Source organism: Malaclemys terrapin, chromosome 3 (genome assembly GCF_027887155.1).
Source record: "Malaclemys terrapin pileata isolate rMalTer1 chromosome 3, rMalTer1.hap1, whole genome shotgun sequence".
Taxonomy (NCBI): domain Eukaryota; kingdom Metazoa; phylum Chordata; order Testudines; family Emydidae; genus Malaclemys; species Malaclemys terrapin.
In genome coordinates, this window is record NC_071507.1 from 119777224 (window position 1) to 119794589 (window position 17366).

A 17366-nucleotide genomic window follows, 5' to 3' on the forward strand; every position below is an offset into this window, starting at 1 on the left:
CTAGTCTGTGAAAGAAGCTTATTAGACCATCTCTGAGGGCGAGATATTACCTGTAATCAATTTCTTAATGTATTAGGCTTAGACTTGTGTGTTTTTGCTTTATTTTGCTTGGTGAATTACTTTGTCTGTTATTACTTGAAACCACTTAAATCCTACTTTTTACACTTAATAACATCACTTTTGTTTATTAATAAACCCCAGAGTAAGTGATTAATACCTGGGGGAGCAAACAGCTCTGCATCTCTCTCTATCAGTGTTCTAGAGGGCGGACTATTTATGAATTTATCCTGTATAAGCTTTATACAGAGTAAAACAGATTTATTTGTGGTTTGGATCCCACTGGGGGTTGGGTGTCTGGGTGCTAGAGACAGGTATCCTGCTGAGCAGTTTTTAGTTAAAGTCTGAAGCTCTGGGGGTGTGGCCCAGACCTGGGTCTGTGTTTCAGCAGGCTAGCGTGTCTGTCTCAACAAGGCAGGGTTCTGGAGTCCCAAGCTAGCAGGGAAAACGAGCTCAGAGGTAATTTCAGCATGTCAGGTGACACTCCCAAGAGGATCTCTGTGACGGAATCCATCACAAGGTCCATCAATGACTATTAGCCAGAATGGGCAGGGATGGTCTCCCTAGCCTGTTTCCCAGAAGCTTGGAATGGGCGAAAGGGGATGGATCACTTGATGATTACCTGTTCTGTTCATTCCCTCTGGGGCACCTGGCATTGGCCACTTTCAGAAGGCAGGGTACTGGGCTAGATGGACCTTTGGTCTGACCCAGCATGGCCATTCTTATGTTCTGTAATGACCTTAACATCCCATGTAGACAGTGCTATGTCAGTGGGAGAGCTTCTCCACCTCTCCATCTCACGGAGGTGGAGTAACTAAGCCGACAGGAGAGCTCTCTCCCTTTGGCTTAGAGCGTCTTCATCAAAGCGCAACAGTGGCGCAGCTGCATCAGATGCAGCGTTTGCAGTGTCCTGAGTGTGACTCATCTAAATACAAGATTGAACAGATAGTTTAGCTTTAGTAGTTAGCACGTATTCTAAGGGACCATTCAAAGTGAAGTGGCCCATTTACACCACTGTAGTCACAGGACAAAAAGGGGAGTTAGTGTTAGTTTGCTGAGGCATTTTGTATAGAATTAAGGGAAGTCAGGTGAGAAGCAGGGTGGGATAAAGGAGGTCGAAGTGGTAGTCAAGGTGGGAGATGGCTCTGATATGGGCCATGGGTTTTGCAGGGAGAATGGAGAGGAAGGATGGATGGATTTTGGAGCTACTGAACAGGAAGGAACTGATGGGGGGAGGAGGGGGAAAGAAAAGCCAGATACAGTATTTATCATCCAGAGACTGATACAAAAAAACAAGTAAGGCCCTACCAATAAGACCCAGCTCTCTCTCTACTCTCAGCTGCTGGAAAGGAGGACGGTGCCTGGATTAGTGCCAGAGTGCCATTTCTAGACCTTGCTCCTGGGCTCCATTGTTTATATAAGCCTCTGATTTATAGCTCTCCAAACCTCTCTCTCTCTCCTCTGCATTTACCAGGTCTGGGGCCCATTGTGCAAGGTACTGTAGGACATAATAATGATGGTCCTTGCCTCAAACAGTTTATTCACTGATGCCCATAGGTTCTACATAGGCCATGTCTATACTACAGGGACTACAGCAGCAAAGCTATGGTGCTGTAGCTGTGCCAGCAAAATACCATAGGGCAGCTGCAGCCTTCAGTGATGGAAGGTGTTTTTCCATCTCTGTAGAAACACCACCTCCCTGAGCAACAGTAGCTAGGTTGATTGAAACATTCTTCCACTGGCCTAGCTGCGTCTACACCAGCTATTATGTTAGCATAGCTATGGAGCTCAGGGATTTTTCACACACTCCAGGGCCACAGCTATGCCAACCTCAATTTTAAGTGATCAGACCATAGCTGCCTACAAACTCATGAAGACAGAACAACACAGATTGAAATCCTGAAGTTGATCTTTGCATTCATTAGAGCTAGGAATTTTATTTTAAACATAAGATTGAATTTCTACAAGAATAGATGGCTTAAATCTCACCAGTAATGAGGTAAAGTCCTGTTTCCTCTTCTCCCCCTTGTTCTCCTCCCCCCCAACCTTTTCCAAAAGTTAAAGTCCTTTTCCCCGCTCTTCTTCTTTTGTAAGTTCTAACAGGCAGGACTTGGCAAGAGCCCAGATGTGCATGGCGGAAAGAAGGAGTCAAATACAACACTAATGGCTTGTCTACACTAACACTTCACAGCGATGCAACTTTCTCGCTCAGGGATGTGAAAAAAACACCTCCCTGAGCGCAGCAAGTTTCAGCGCTGTAAAGCGCCAGTATAGACAGTACACCAGCTACACCCTTCATGGAGGTGGGTTTTTTAGAGCGCTGGGAGAGTTCTCTCCCAGAGCTCTGCCGCGACTACACAAGCCACATTAAAGCACTGCCGTGGGACCACGTTAGGGCTAGTCTACACTAGCAATGCTAAGTTAGTAATTTGGGGCAACAGGCAAGAGAGTTAAATCCTTAACTGTGAAAAGCGGGACCAGAGGAGAAGAATTAAGGAGAAAGGTGAGAAGTTCAGGTTTGCCTCCTCTTGATCATGAATTTGAGCTGGTGGAAGCAAGTCCAGGAAGAGATACCAGAGACTTGAAGATGTGAGGCTGAACAGATAGGAAGAGAAATGGATTTTGGAGTCAACAGCAGAGAAAAAGGCAACCACAACCATGAGATCACTGAGGGACAGAATATGTGGAAGAGCCTGTTGTTAAATCTCTACATTCTTTATTATTCATACAGAGTCAGAGCTGCACTGTTTTTAGTGGAGCCAAACCCAGTTAAGCTTAAAAAGAGGTTTTCCTTAATTAAAACCAGTTTCCAAACCACCTCACCTCTCCCACAGTTATTCAATGAGTACCAAAGATCCAAGTTTCAGAGACTTCCTCAGACAATATGAGGTTCTGTAATACACTCCAAATCAGAAAAAGAGTCACCACTTACTCCTTGCACATGGAGAGCTGGACCCAGATTTTAATGCCAATTGTTATTGCTAAATGACTCTCCCTTGGATTGTGTTTTACAAAAACCTTTTGTAAATGTTTCTGACACCATAACACATTTTTGAGTCTCAAAACTGAGTAATAAGCCAAAGGGATATGGGAGCTCCAAGAGGGAAATGTATAGAATAAATATATGATGGGGTTAAGCATACTAAATAGAAAATAAAAGGTATACAAAGCTTGAGAATCAAAGGCCACTAGACTGATATAAAACTTCAGCTTCAAAAGGCTAATGAACACGTATCAGAAATGCAGTTTCAGAAAACATATGCATTTTCCATACATGGTCTTTCCACAAATAGGCTAAAGGCAAAGAAGTTTTTAATATTACTGTTGGGATGCTAACCGTGACAATGTAAACCCACACACCATGTGTTTTTGAATCTTAGCTAGACTGAAATAATAGCACTGGGTGAAGCATATACTTCCTCTATCTTAATGAGGTGCTATGGTTGCATTTTAATAATGATCACAAATTCCAACATTCATTATTTAACTGGTGGCTGTTAGTGAGTTTTCCTAAGAAAGATGGATGGTTACTCCTGTCATGTACTGATGTTCCATGGCAATAAGGTTGCAAGTTTTGAATACAACTATAGCTACTCTTTTGATTGTACAGGAAATTAAAATGTTAGCCACTTAAAAATTAGGACAAACAGGTGAGTATACCATCTGTAATAAAGTTGCTTGCACAGTTCCGTGGGGTTTCTACAGAACTTGTTCCAGGAAGAGTGAAGCCAGTTCTGTTTAATAAGCAAATACACAATTAGATCCATCTGTATATAAAGCTGTATAAACTGCACCAATGCTATCAGCATTCATAGTGAATGAAAGTTAATAGCAATGAGACTGTGTTCTTCACAGAGATGGTCATTGCACAAGTACCTTTAAAATGTTCCTCCCTACACTTTATAATGTATATCCTCTATCATGTAAGATCGGAACCAGGAAAACAGTAACCTTTGTAGAAATTAATCCTGCATATTACCTATAACTTGTTGTGATCTTTCTTCCTTGTTTATTTAGCTTTAGAACAGGGCTAATTAACCAAAGATTAACAAATCATCCGTACAGTTGCTGTAAGATTGGTTACCACTTTAATCCTGTGGATACTCAGACACACGGATAAACCAGGCATGGATTAACCAGGTCAAACTATATACAGCCCTGAGACCAACTAAGAAACCATAATTCATGGTTAGATTGGCAGAGTTAAGTTTCCCAGCTGCCAGAGATAAAGCAAATTGATAGAGTAAGGAGGATCAGACAAAAAAGGAGGAAATCCCCTCCCGCAAAATGGCCAAGGGGCAGCATTAGCTAGTAGCCCCATTTTCTTAGCCTTGTCCTAGTGGAGTTCAATGTTGCCTTTTGCTCTGGCAAAGCAGAGAAGGGATCATGTTAGGTCCCGATTCCGGGTTTCAGGTATGTATGGTTTGGGAGTTTTCGCAGCTAAGGCGCTGATGGGGCCCCATTCTCTAGCCTTAGATCAACTGCACTAGGTCCTGCTCCAGCTGAGAGGAGCTTGCAGCGTCTGCTGCCTTGCAACCCCCCCACGCACACGTGGGTTAGCAAGCCAGGGAGCAAAGGGGAAGCTACTAGGGAAGGGAGAGGGCACAGAAGGAAAAACCTCAGACTAACACCACACACACAACAAAATACACAAAACACCTGGGCACAGAAGTCCCGGGGATCAGACTGGGACAAGAGCCTGAGCCTTGTGTGCCTGGGACAGGCCCCCTCCGAGCTGGCTCTGCTGCCCCTCGCAGGGTGCCCAAGTCTGATAGCAGTGCCCCCTGCTAGCTCCCCGGGGAGGAAGGGGGGAACTCACCCAGCTTCTCCGCCTGCAGCCACGGCGGGGCAGAGAGTCCGAGCAACAGCGCCAGGAGCGCGGAGCGGGCAGCCTGCAGTCCCCCGATGCAGCCCATGGCTCTGCCTCCTGAGGGGGAGGGGGGGACAACTTTCCCCCCTCTTTGCTGCTGCTCCTTCTCCGCCGGGGGCTGCTCTGCTGCCGAGAGGCTCCTTCAAACCCAGGCAGCCAGTGTCTGCGTGTGGGGTGGCGGGGCACCCGCCTGGCCCCTGTCCCCGAGGGGCGCTGTGCGAGCGAGGGGCTGCGGTGCGGCAGGCGGCTGCTCCCTCCTGTCCCGCCGCCCGCGTCTCTCTCGAGGGCGGCAGCTCCGCATCTCTCCTCCCCCTGCCCAGGAGCTGGGGGTGGGGAAAGGAAACCAGAGGACGAGAAGCACTACAGTTCCTATTGGACGGGGCTGTGGGGCGGCCCCCAGCCTCGCCTCGCCTCTTCCCCCAGCAGAGGTGCAGGCCAGGGTCCAGCGGGGAAGGCGGGCGGGGTACAAGTGTCTCTCTCTCGGGTGCTGGAGTTGCAGCTGCGGGTCCTTCGTATCGCTTGTGGCTGTGCCCAGCTTGTATCTCCGCTCATTGCACGGGAAGTGCAGCTCCATGGCCATGCTGCACCTAGTGACCTCCGAGACACTCAAGCGCTGCTGGGGGTACAGCTGGGCCAGCCCCAGGAGCCTGGCGCGTTTGAATCCCCGGCGGAGCTGGGGGTGGGTCATGGCTTCAGAGTGTAGCTCCGGGTTGGGAGGGGTAAGTTAGGAGTTTTGTTTGGGCCCCGCAAATCAGAATGAAAGTCCTGAAACTGTTCCAAGGCATTGCAGGAGCTATGCTTCTTGCAGCCGGAGTTACTGTGACCTTTCTGCTACCGCAAGTGCAGAATTCAAGGGGCTTAGTTTGCAGGGGTTCAGACAAACTTTTTTCCTCAATTTGGATCAGCCTGGGTTCGCGCTTTCACTCTGGCTCTGTGAGTCTGAATCAACCTGAAAATTCAGATGAAACCAATGTTTTGCCTGGTTTTGTGTAGTAATCGTGCAAAGCCACTGAAGACTGGTTTGAAATATCACCACCTCCAAATGTCCAAAACCTCAGAAGTCCTGCTCTCCTAAAATCATGAGATCAGTCTAAATATTATAAACATACATACACACACATTTTGTTTTTTCTTATTTGCCTTCTGTTTTTTGAGCCTTTCTGGTGTACATGAGTCACACGTTCAAGATTTCCTCTGCAACTGTGGGGGCTAAAATTAAAGCTGTTCAGAAATGAAAGCTGACATTGTCACATCTCCACTTGTCTCATGGAGCTGGGGCTTTAAGTACAACGTCAAATATTGCAAGAGTTGCAATAAAATCATGAGTGGACAAAACTGAGATTGTGTAACCCTTACTCTTACGAACAGTATTTTTATTTACTTCAATGGGACTGATTGTGTGAATAAGTGAGTAATATAGTCCTGAGTTGGCCTGGATTTTCTACTAGAAAACATAAATTGACTCAAGAAAAGCAACAGAGGGTCCTGTGGCACCTTTGAGACTAACAGAAGTACTGGGAGCATAAGCTTTCGTGGGTCAGAACCTCACTTCTTCAGATGCAAATTGACTCAAGTTCACCAACAGGTTCACAAACCTGGCCTTGAATTTCTAGTTTCTAAAACCTGAAACCAAGCCCTTGTTTTCACTAAGCAAAATGGTGTCTTTTTAACTCATACTAGCTAACATGTTGAAATCCTAGACGGAGGTTTTCACATACATACCCCTCCCCTCGCTCCAGCTTCTTTGTCATATAAAAAAGCCAGAGCAGCATAAGGGTATGTCTACACTGCACCTGGGAGCAAGCCACCCAGCCCAGGTAGGCAGACTCCCTCTAACTTGGCTTGAGCTAGTACTCTAAAAATAAAAGTATGGACAAAGCAGCTCCAGCAGAGACAGGCTAGCCAGCCAAGCTCAGACCAGGAATCAAAGAAGAACAGCTAGTAAGGTTATATTAGACATTATTATTAGTGTCCTGGAACAGCTGCGTGGACCATGAAAACCAATCCAATATGCAAATATGTATTATAAATTATATTGATTTGTATTATATCAGTTCAGTTCTAGAAAATTGCTTTTAAAAATAAGGTGAGATTGGTCTTAACATTTAATTATCTTTGTTTAGAATCCTAGTGGTTAGAGATGAAAAAGACCTGCTAAATCATTGAGTTCAGACCAGGATACAGTCCACCAAAGGAGGTATTAAAATGTCACTCCTTGTCCTTAATTAGAACTCCCTGATGTCCAATGGAAGTCTTTTGTTTCCATGCCATATCTAGACAGTGCCAAAATAAATTGGGTCCTGAGATCCCTGTGCTTTCTAGTAGGCACCTGTAAACCAAAAATGTGATATGGTATTTACATTACAACACAGACTTTGTCATTAATGTTGTCAGCAGAGCCTGTACTTTTTGATTAGTTGTGACAAAGTGAAACAGGAGGCTAGAAAGGGGTTCAGGATTCCTGTGTATCACATGGCTGTGTGGAATATATAAGGAAGAGGAAGCTGGGGAAGAGGATACAGGGAAAGAGTGTGTTCTCTTTTCTGCTGGGTGGTGGAGGCAGCAAGGTGGTAGGGTCTGGGGGTTGTAGCCAACAGTAGAGTTTACTTTGTGTTCTTGATGTCTTTTGTATTCCAACAGTAAGTTGTGCTTTGCTGAAGAAAAGGCCTTAAAAGGACTTGGGTGTGGTATCTGCTTCCCTTCCTGGGCTGGTGAAACAGCCCACTAGCTTACAGCAGTGTTAGGCTGGAAAGAAAGGACACTCTGCAAGGGCAGGTGAACAGCCTTTTCCTTCTCATGCTGCATGGGCCTCAATTGGAGCTGCTTATATCCAGGGACCTGTATTCTCTGTGTCAAACTGGACCTAAACTCTGCAGCAGGTTCCCCAGATTCTATAATGCTTCAGAGGAAATTTTGGAAATTCTGAGGCTAGTTCAGATAAATGTTAAATATAGGGTTTTTTTTATTTACTTATATAGGAAAATGAATAATACAATCGTTGCAGTAGCTTCTGTGTTGTTTATTTTGATATTAAATGCAGTTTACTTTAGCTTGCCTCCATGTTGTCAGTTTTCAATATGCGTAGGGTGTCGTTATTAGCTCCCAGTGTTAACTCATTAAGATGAACAGAGCAGTCTATACCACGCAGAGCTATTGTTTCAGGGTATCTACAAACTCATGGATGCGTTGGTTCACACATGGTTCACGTTTTCAAGTGTTTCTTCTTAAACAGGAGGCTAAAATATAACTTTTTAACAACAAAAGATGAGATTTTGGAACACAATTCTGGAGCAAGAGTTGAATTCTGCAACTTCAGAATTGTGGACTATAGGGGGCATACTTGTATCTTATAAGTGAGAGAGTTAGGTCACTGCAGGGGTTGAGAGCACAGGGATTTTCTATGGTAGTTTGCACCATGTGTTTAAATCTGCTGAATTTGATCCTGTGGCATTTTCATAGATTCTAGGACTGGAAGGGACCTCGAGAGGTCATCGAGTCCAGTCCCCTGCCCTCATGGCAGGACCAAATACTGTCTAGACCATCCCTGATAGACATTTATCTAACCTACTCTTAAATATCTCCAGAGATGGAGATTCCACAACTTCCCTAGGCAGTTTATTCCAGTGTTTAACCACCCTGACATTTAGGAACTTTTTCCTAATGTCCAACCTAAACCTCCCTTGCTGCAGTTTAAGCCCATTGCTTCTTGTTCTATCCTTAGAGGCTAAGATGAACAAGTTTTCTCCCTCCTCCTTATGACACCCTTTTAGATACCTGAAAAACTGCTATCATGTCCCCTCTCAGTCTTCTGTTTTCCAAACTAAACAAATCCAATTCTTTCAGCCTTCCTTCATAGGTCATGTTCTCTAGATCTTTAATCATTCTTGTTGCTCTTCTCTGGACCCTCTCCAATTTCTCCACATCTTTCTTGAAATGCGGTGCCCAGAACTGGACACAATACTCCAGTTGAGGCCTAACCAACGCAGAGTAGAGCAGAAGAATGGCTTCTTGTCTTGCTCACGACACACCTGTTAATGCATCCCAGAATCATGTTTGCTTTTTTTGCAACAGCATCACACAGTTGACTCATATTTAGCTTGTGGTCCACTATAACCCCTAGATCCCTTTCTGCCATACTTCTTTCTACACAGTCTCTTCCCATTCTGTATGTGTGAAACTGTTTGTTCCTTCCTAAGTAGAGCACTTTGCATTTGTCTTTATTAAACTTCATCCTGTTTACCTCAGACCAGTTTTCCAATTTGTCCAGATCATTTTGAATTATGACCCTGTCTTCCAAAGCAGTTGCAATCCCTCCCAATTTGGTATCATCTGCAAACTTAATAAGCGTACTTTGTATGCCAATATCTAAATCGTTGATGAAGATATTGAACAGAGCCGGTCCTAAAACAGACCCCTGCGGAACCCCACTTCTTATACCTTTCCAGCAGGATTGGGAACCATTAATAACTACTCTCTGAGTATGGTTATCCAGCCAGTGCACCCACCTTATAGTAGCCCCATCTAAGTTGTATTTGCCTAGTTTATTGATAAGAATATCATGCGAGACCGTTTCAAATGCCTTACTAAAGTCTAGGTATACCGCATCCACTGCTTCTCCCTTATCCACAAGACTCGTTATCCTAGCAAAGAAAGCTATCAGATTGGTTTGACATGATTTGTTCTTTACAAATTTTGACTTCATTAAAGATTTAAGTTTTTTTTCCAGGTGTGTGGATATAATTCAGACTTGTCTCCTACTGATGACTCACTCAGCTCCACTTGTAGTTTACTTTTAGTATAAAGAAGAACAGGAGTACTTGTGGCACCTTAGAGACTAACAAATTTATTAGAGCATAAGCTTTCGTGGACTACAGCCCACTTCTTCGGATGCATGCATCCGAAGAAGTGGGCTGTAGTCCACGAAAGCTTATGCTCTAATAAATTTGTTAGTCTCTAAGGTGCCACAAGTACTCCTGTTCTTCTTTTTGCGGATACAGACTAACACGGCTGTTACTCTGAAACTTACTTTTAGTATGTACATGAGGCCTTCCATTGCAGTTGCTTCTACCAAATAGCACTCAGGATTATTTTTGTGGCCCTGTTAACAGGTATTAATAATTTTCCAGGTCTTACAATGCAACTCCAAATTATTCAGACCTGTAAACTTATACGTAAATGCTATCATTGTATCAGAGTCCTCTACAGTTAGATTCACTTCAGTGGCTGATTTAGCGTAAAATGATTTACATAATTAAGAATCATGTATATTAAGTATAAAGTAAAGCCAACTTCCTGTTAACAATAAAGATGTTGCTCCAGTAACACTTGGCTTCAGGATAATGTCAACTCAAAGCATTTAGGGAAATTTGTTTGTTCTCTTGGCACAGTGGTGACAGAGAATCAATTTAGGTGGAGGGCAGTGTTATGTTACACTTTTACATGACATCGCTTTCCATATGAATAGTTATATATGCAGTTGCCCTTCTGACGCTTCAAATTGAAAGGCCTTCTAAAGTTTAATACAGGTACCATACAACTAATTAATCTCTAGTATGTCCAGGTATAGTGATCAGTTTTAAAATATATATGTATTTTGGTGTTCTAATGGGAAATGGGAGGGAAAGGAGAAGAAAATAAACAAATCAAGTAGAGTTTACCTAAGCTTGTCTCACCATCCTGTCAGTGTATACACTCTTCCTTCTGAAAGTGTCTCATTTCATGCCTTGGTTTTTAGAAAGAGAACCCCCTGCCTCATTTATACAGATCGGTTTGAATTTCACCTAGTTTGGGAGTGTACTTGCTTTTCCATTGCTAACAGGAGAATTCTTGTTCTTTAGAGGTTTTTAATGCTTTTTTGTGACTTGGGGCAAATCATAATACACAATGAACAGGAAAAGACCCCAGTCACAAATAGAGAGTTGAAAGAACAAATCTAGCCATTGAGAGGTATGTTAATCCCTTCACTTAGCACAAGGACGGCATGTAAATTGAGACTGCTTTTACAATCTGTGGGGCAAATTTTGCCCTCAGTTTACACTTGCAAATTGCCGTCAATAGGGTAATCTTGGATTTACAGGGTATAGCTGAGAATGATGTTGGCTTTCTGTGCATTTTAATACAGCATTGAAACAGAGGCGTGGGCTGGTGGCAGTATAAAAAATTAGAAAAGAAGTCCTGTAAAATACAAACCTTACTTATGGCCAGGTATTTAGGAATGGTGAAGTCAATCCTGCTGTATTGCAGCGGGGTGGCCTAGAAGGCCATGAGAGCTCCTTTCACATGTCCGTGATTCTATAAAACTAGAGTTTCCTGGAATCAGTAACTGAATGAAGAATGACTTGTTGAAGTTGAATCATGGGAAGACTAAGATCGTGCTGGTGGGAGAGTGAAGATTTTGAAGAACTCTTCCATCTCTTTAACATCACTCTCTATTAAGGCAGATAGCTGAAGCCAGGTGGCCACGTGGACTCATCACTGCTTCTGGATATACACATAACCATAGTTGAGAAATGTTGAGTTTTAAACATTTTTGACAAAGGGATTCATTTGGGGTGGGGGAACCCTGCTATAGACAAATTTTCCCATTTTTTGACCAATTCTAAAAAGTTTCAACTTGTTCAGCATGCAACAGCCCATCTGCTCAACAACACAGACAGCTGAGAGTATGTCATCCTAGTGCTCTGGTTATTGCTTCCCTGGGAAATTCCAGGTCAAAATCAGCTTTAGGGATCTTGCTGGGACTGGGCTAATTCAGCTGTAGCTGAGGGGCAGTCTGTTTGAAACCAGTTTGAACTGTACTGGTACAAGTCATTGTTTATACCAGTGTATTTTGTCTATGGTATGGATTTGAATTGGTACAGCTACACTGATGGCTAAAATCCCCAGTGTAGACATGGTCTAAACTGAAAGAGAGTAGGAGCTCTAAATATTCCATGTAAACAGAATTTATGGCACATGACTAATTCTATATGGTAACCAAATCTGGGTGTAACTTTTAACTTCAGTGTGAGCCATATTGCAGATGGATGTATGCCCTTTATCACTTGAATTACTGTTGCATATCGGGTAATGTCAGTTTTTATGATCTAATTATGAATCATGATTATAACTGCTCATTTGTCACTTTTCACAGATTCTGCAGTTTTTCACAGCTGCTCAATAGTTGGCCCTGGTGCTCTTTTAGCTTTCAGTTTAAAAACAAATTTCTAGTCTTGGTTTTGACGATAATCTGCTAAACATGAACAAAAGTAACCAATGCAGTGCTGTCATCTTCAATCCTGTCAACAATTAGTGCTTGTGCAGAACGTTCCTTTTCTTGGTTTAAAGATGTGCTTTAAGGTCACCTGTAAAACCGCATAATTTAAAACTGTATCACAGTCTTTGTTTTAAAAAAACCTTAGTATTATTGTATAGGTTATCAATATTCCATGGGTGAAATGCTGGCTGCACTGAAGTCAGGGCAATGCTCCTAGTATCTTCAGTGGGGCCAGCATTACACATCATGTGCTTTATGGATTTTTCATATTTGAATTAATGTATTATGTTTTAGTACATTTTTAAAATGCTATGACTTTGGGGGTTTAAAACAACTAAATTTTGTGGGGTTTGCTTTTTATTCTTTTTTTTTTTTTTTTTTTGCCATGACAAGCAGCCATAATCATGATTTTTGTTTATTGCCTTTACAGATGTTTGTTCATGCTTTATAGGGATGTCAAGTGAGAATTTAGAAGCTACCCATTGCAAAATAACAGCCATATGGTGGCGACTTAAGCAGTGTTTAAAGGAATAATCAAACTAAGTAAAATTCACTTTTGTTTTTTGTTTTTGTTTTGATAAATATAACAATTTAGTTATATCTTGCTAAATATGAACAGAGGATTAGACATTTCAAGCCAGAGTCAACCCTGATCTATGTGTGCACAATTCCACTGAAGTCAATGGGTTTATACCAGGACTGAATTTGGCCCTTCACCAGTTCCGACTTTCATATCGCAATAAAAAAAAATCTAGGAACATCTGCCATGAACTCAGTCTGACATTCTCTGAGGGTGAGAAACAAGTCCAGAAATGCTCTTTCTATTCTTTCTGTTTGTTTCTTTGAAGGAAGAAGTATGGGAATCAGGCTCGTTAATTTAGGAATTTGTGTTGTGTGAGACAAATTTCTTTTCTGCTCCCTTTGGCTGCTTTTTAAAATCCACATTCCTCATAAGTGTTGCAGAGAGTAAGCCAGTTATGCATAGTGGAAGCATGGGTCATAAATCTCTAATAATAATTGCATATGTGGAAAAAGCATGTTGTGCACCTTTTCCACAGAGTATAGGGACATTACACCCACGAAGTACAAGGTCAAATTCTTGTAATTCATGAGTGTCACAGCTGCCAATTACAAATTTAAATATAGTTTAAAGGGTCACTGTCAATTAGTTTTGGTGCAAATGTTTATTAGATTTTTTGTTTTGTTTTGAGAAAAACGTTTGTTATTTGAGTAGAACTATCACAAAGATGGCATTTAAAAAACATTTTTCAGGAAAAACAAGGATGTGGAGGTAGTATTGAATATTTCCATGCAGTCCAGTGATGGCAACCAAAAGAGCATTGTGTCTGTGCAAGAAATAAAAACGAAGGAGTCTATACTAGATTCTTTGTCAAAGGAGAGTGGAATGCAGCAAGTAAACAAACAACATGAAAGATAAGTCCAAATATTTGGACATAAGTTTTATGTTTACAGTGTCCCTTTTGTAAAAGTTCTCTCTCAGAGGAAAGCTTCCACCTGCTGCAGGTCTCTGCTTTTCACTTAATACTTGTGAAAGTATTTGTGTGAGGTTGGTCCTAGGCACTGTCTCTGCCCCAAGGGTGCAGGGGACTCCCTCAAAGACCTTGTATAGAATAAGACTTAAAGATGTGATGTTAGGCTTGGTCTACACTACCCCCCCTAATTCGAACTAAGGTACGCAACTTCAGCTACGTGAATAACGTAGCTGAAGTCGAAGTACCTTAGTTCAAACTTACCTTGGTCCACACGCGGCAGGCAGGCTCCCCCGTCGACTCCGCGGTACTCCTCTCGCCGAGCTGGAGTACCGCAGTCGACGGCAAGCACTTCCGGGTTCGACTTATCGCGTCCAGACTAGACGCGATAAGTCGAACCCAGAACTTCGATTTCCAGCCGTCGAACTAGCTGGTAAGTGTAGCCAAGGCCTTAGGTAGTTAGGTCTCCCTCTTTGGCTTTAATTCAACCAATTTAATACAGTAACTCATCACTTAACGTTGTAGTTATGTTCCTGAAAAATGCGACTTTAAGTGAAACGATGTTAAGCGAATCCAATTTCCCCCTAAGAATTAATGTAAATGAGGGGGTTACGTTCCAGGGAAATTTTTTTCACCAGACAAAAGACTATATATTTTATATACACACACACACACACACACACACACACACACACACACACACACACACACAGTATAAGTTTTAAACAATTTAATATTGGTATACAGTGATGATGATTGTGAAACTTGGTTGAGGTGGAGGAGTCAGAGAGTGGGATATTACCCTTACTGCTAAATCGGGTAGGCAACCTATGGCACGCGTGTCAAAGGTGATACGTGAGCTGATTTTCAGTGGCAGTCACATTGCCTGGGTCCTGGCCACCGGTCTGGGGGGCTCTGCATTTTAATTTAATTTTAAATGAAGCTTCTTAAACATTTTAAAAACCTTATTTACTTCACATACAACAATAGTTTAGTTATATATTATAGACTTATAGAAAGAGACTTTCTAAAAACGTTAAAATGTATTACTGGCACGCGAACCCTTAAATTAGAGTGAATAAATGAAGACTCGGCACATCACTTCTGAAAGGTTGCCAACCCCTGTGCTAAATGATGAACTAGCAATTGGCTGAGCCCTCAAGGGTTAACTCTCTCACTCTGCAAGGCAGCAGGAATAGAGGGAGATATGCACATTTCCCTTAAGTACACTGCCTTGTTAATTATATCAGCTTGCTGAGACCGCAGCTGCTGCAAGCTCCCTCTGTCCTGAGCCCTGCTCTATGGAAGATGGGGTAAGCGGGGTGCAGGAGCAGGGGGGAGGGGGACACCCTGACATTAGCCCCCCTCTTCCTTCCCTCCCTCCCCCCTCCCCAGCAAAGCAAGCAGGAGTCTTGGGGAGCAGCTTCAAGGCAGAGGGCAGGAGCAGCACATGGCAGTGGGGGGAGGGACAGTTGAACTGCAGACAGCTGCTGCACAGGGTACTTAGGGGAGTGGGGAGCTGATTGATAGGGGGCTGCCAGTCCACCCTGGTTCCAAGCCCCCACCAGCTAGCTGCAATGGGCTGCTCTTCCTGCAAGCAGTGGACAAAGGAGGCAGCTGCCAAACGACGTTAGAAGGGAGCATTACACAACTTTAAACGAGCATGTTCCCTAATTGATCAGCAACGTAACAACAAAACAACGTTAACCAGGGCGACTTTAAGTGAAGAGTTACTGTATGTGTTAAAGGCAGTGTGCCTTGTCTACACTAGACGTTTAAAATGTGTTAGCGTCCATATGCTAATATCATGCCTTAAATCCTAGTCTAGACTAGGCCAAAGGCCCAACCCCAAGCAATGTCCCAGCTGGTGGGCGTGGATGGTCCAGAGCTAGTTAGTGGTGACTCCTGGCTGTGACTCTTGCCGTCTCAACAGACCTCCTTCCTGAAGCTGTCCCAGCTGGTATAGAGGAACGGGCATCTGTATAGAAGCTTCCCCTAAAAATTAGACCTCTCTATTTCAGTAGCCCCCAACTTTGGCCCTGTTACAGTGCTAGTTGCAAGTCCTGAGATCTGTTGGACATTCTCAACTGCCTTTGACTTTCTCAGCTTCCTGATTTCAATGGAAGTTGAGAACATTCAGCACTTCTCGGAACAACCCAGGCCATGTCTATAGTATAGCGACAGAGCTTTCTACGTCGATGGAAGGGGTTTTTCTGCTGATGTAGGTAGCTGCCCTTTCCAAGAGGCTGAGGAAGAATTCTTTTGTTGACATAGCTGCATTTACAGTAGCGGTAAGCTTGATCTAACTGTGTTGCATAGGGTGGAAATTTTTTCACAGCCCTGAGTCAGGTAAGTTAGATCAATCTAATTTTTAGGTGTAGACCAGGCCTCAGTCTCACAAGCCTCTTGGGATCTCACGAGACAGATCTAGACAAAACAGTGGTAAAAATGTGCAGGTTTTTTCCATGCTAGAGCCTCTCCACTGCTGTTGCCACCATTGGTGGGACTGCACAGGTGGTGAGTTACAACTTCTGAATTAGTCAGTGTAGACACAGCTAATGTGACTGCTGCTGAATATACCAAGAACAGGGAGCTAGATGATTTTTTTTTTTTAATCTTCCTCTCAACTAGAAATCAGATTTTGAGCTAATATGGGCAATCCTACATTGTCTTTCTCCCATTGCAGGAGGTCAGCATTCGTGGACCATGTCCCTTAACATACTTTACTGTAGATTGTTAACCTAGAGTTGCTGAGGCTTTATCTACACTAGAAGGCTTTGCTGGTATATCTATACTGTCTATAAAGTACTCCTAATGGTGACACACCTGAACTAGCAAAACTGCAGTTTTGTCAGCATAGTTTACTCCAGCTAGAAAGAGCAACATAAGCCATATTGGCAGGAGCACGGTTTTTCTGGTATCTCTTTTGCTTTTGCCAGCACAGCTATGTCAGCAAAATATCATACCCCCTCATGCCCCTGATTGTCATAGCCATGCCAGCAAGGCCTTCTAAGTATAGACAACCTTAATCTTTTTGTGTCCTCCTTTATTTCAGCGTCATGGCCATTTTCTGTGTTTAGAAATATGTTGCTGTGTTGATATAATGGAACAGCAAGGCTAAAGCAGAAGAAACAAAAAACATTGTAAAGATATTGTAGACACAAAATACTGATAAAATTTGGAGACAGTCTGCTGCCTTCCCTTAAGCATAACATCTAATTTAAGAAAACTTTAGTGCTTTAGTTGAATATTTCCAAATTTTCTAATAAGCAGGGGCTTTATCTAAATGTTAGTACAACATTCTAATTTAAGGTATTTGTATTTTAATATGAATTTTGATTCTCTTTTTATTTTCATTTTTTAAATAGTTACAATATTGTATATAACTACAACCTTAATTTTATCTTAATGACAGGCCATCTCATATGTATACCACCTTCTGTCTAAACTCTGTGTGTAAAACTCAGAAAACTATCATTGACCTACGTATAAAACAATTAAGTTTCACCACTTAAATTGTACATTCTTATTTAGATTGTAGGTTCTGTGGGGCAAGGCCTGTCTTTTTGTTTGGTGTTTGTACAGCACCTAGTGCAATGGGATGCTGGTCCATGACTTGGCTCCAATGTGCTACAGTAATATAAATAATAATGAGAACAGTTTGCATCTTAGAAGTTACGCTAGTCAGAAACTC

The 17366-nt window shown here is 42.7% G+C and overlaps 1 protein-coding gene across 1 annotated transcript in view; it reads right to left on the bottom strand.

The window, feature by feature from the left end:
* Nucleotides 1-5181, bottom strand: part of DCBLD1 (discoidin, CUB and LCCL domain containing 1) — a 73892-nt gene extending 68711 nt beyond the window's left edge. The window contains exon 1 of the mRNA XM_054024131.1: nucleotides 4877-5181. Within this exon, the coding sequence (XP_053880106.1) occupies nucleotides 4877-4973 (97 nt within the window). The 5' untranslated portion in view covers nucleotides 4974-5181. The remainder of the gene's footprint in view (nucleotides 1-4876) is intronic.
* Between the last annotated feature and the right edge of the window lie 12185 nt (nucleotides 5182-17366).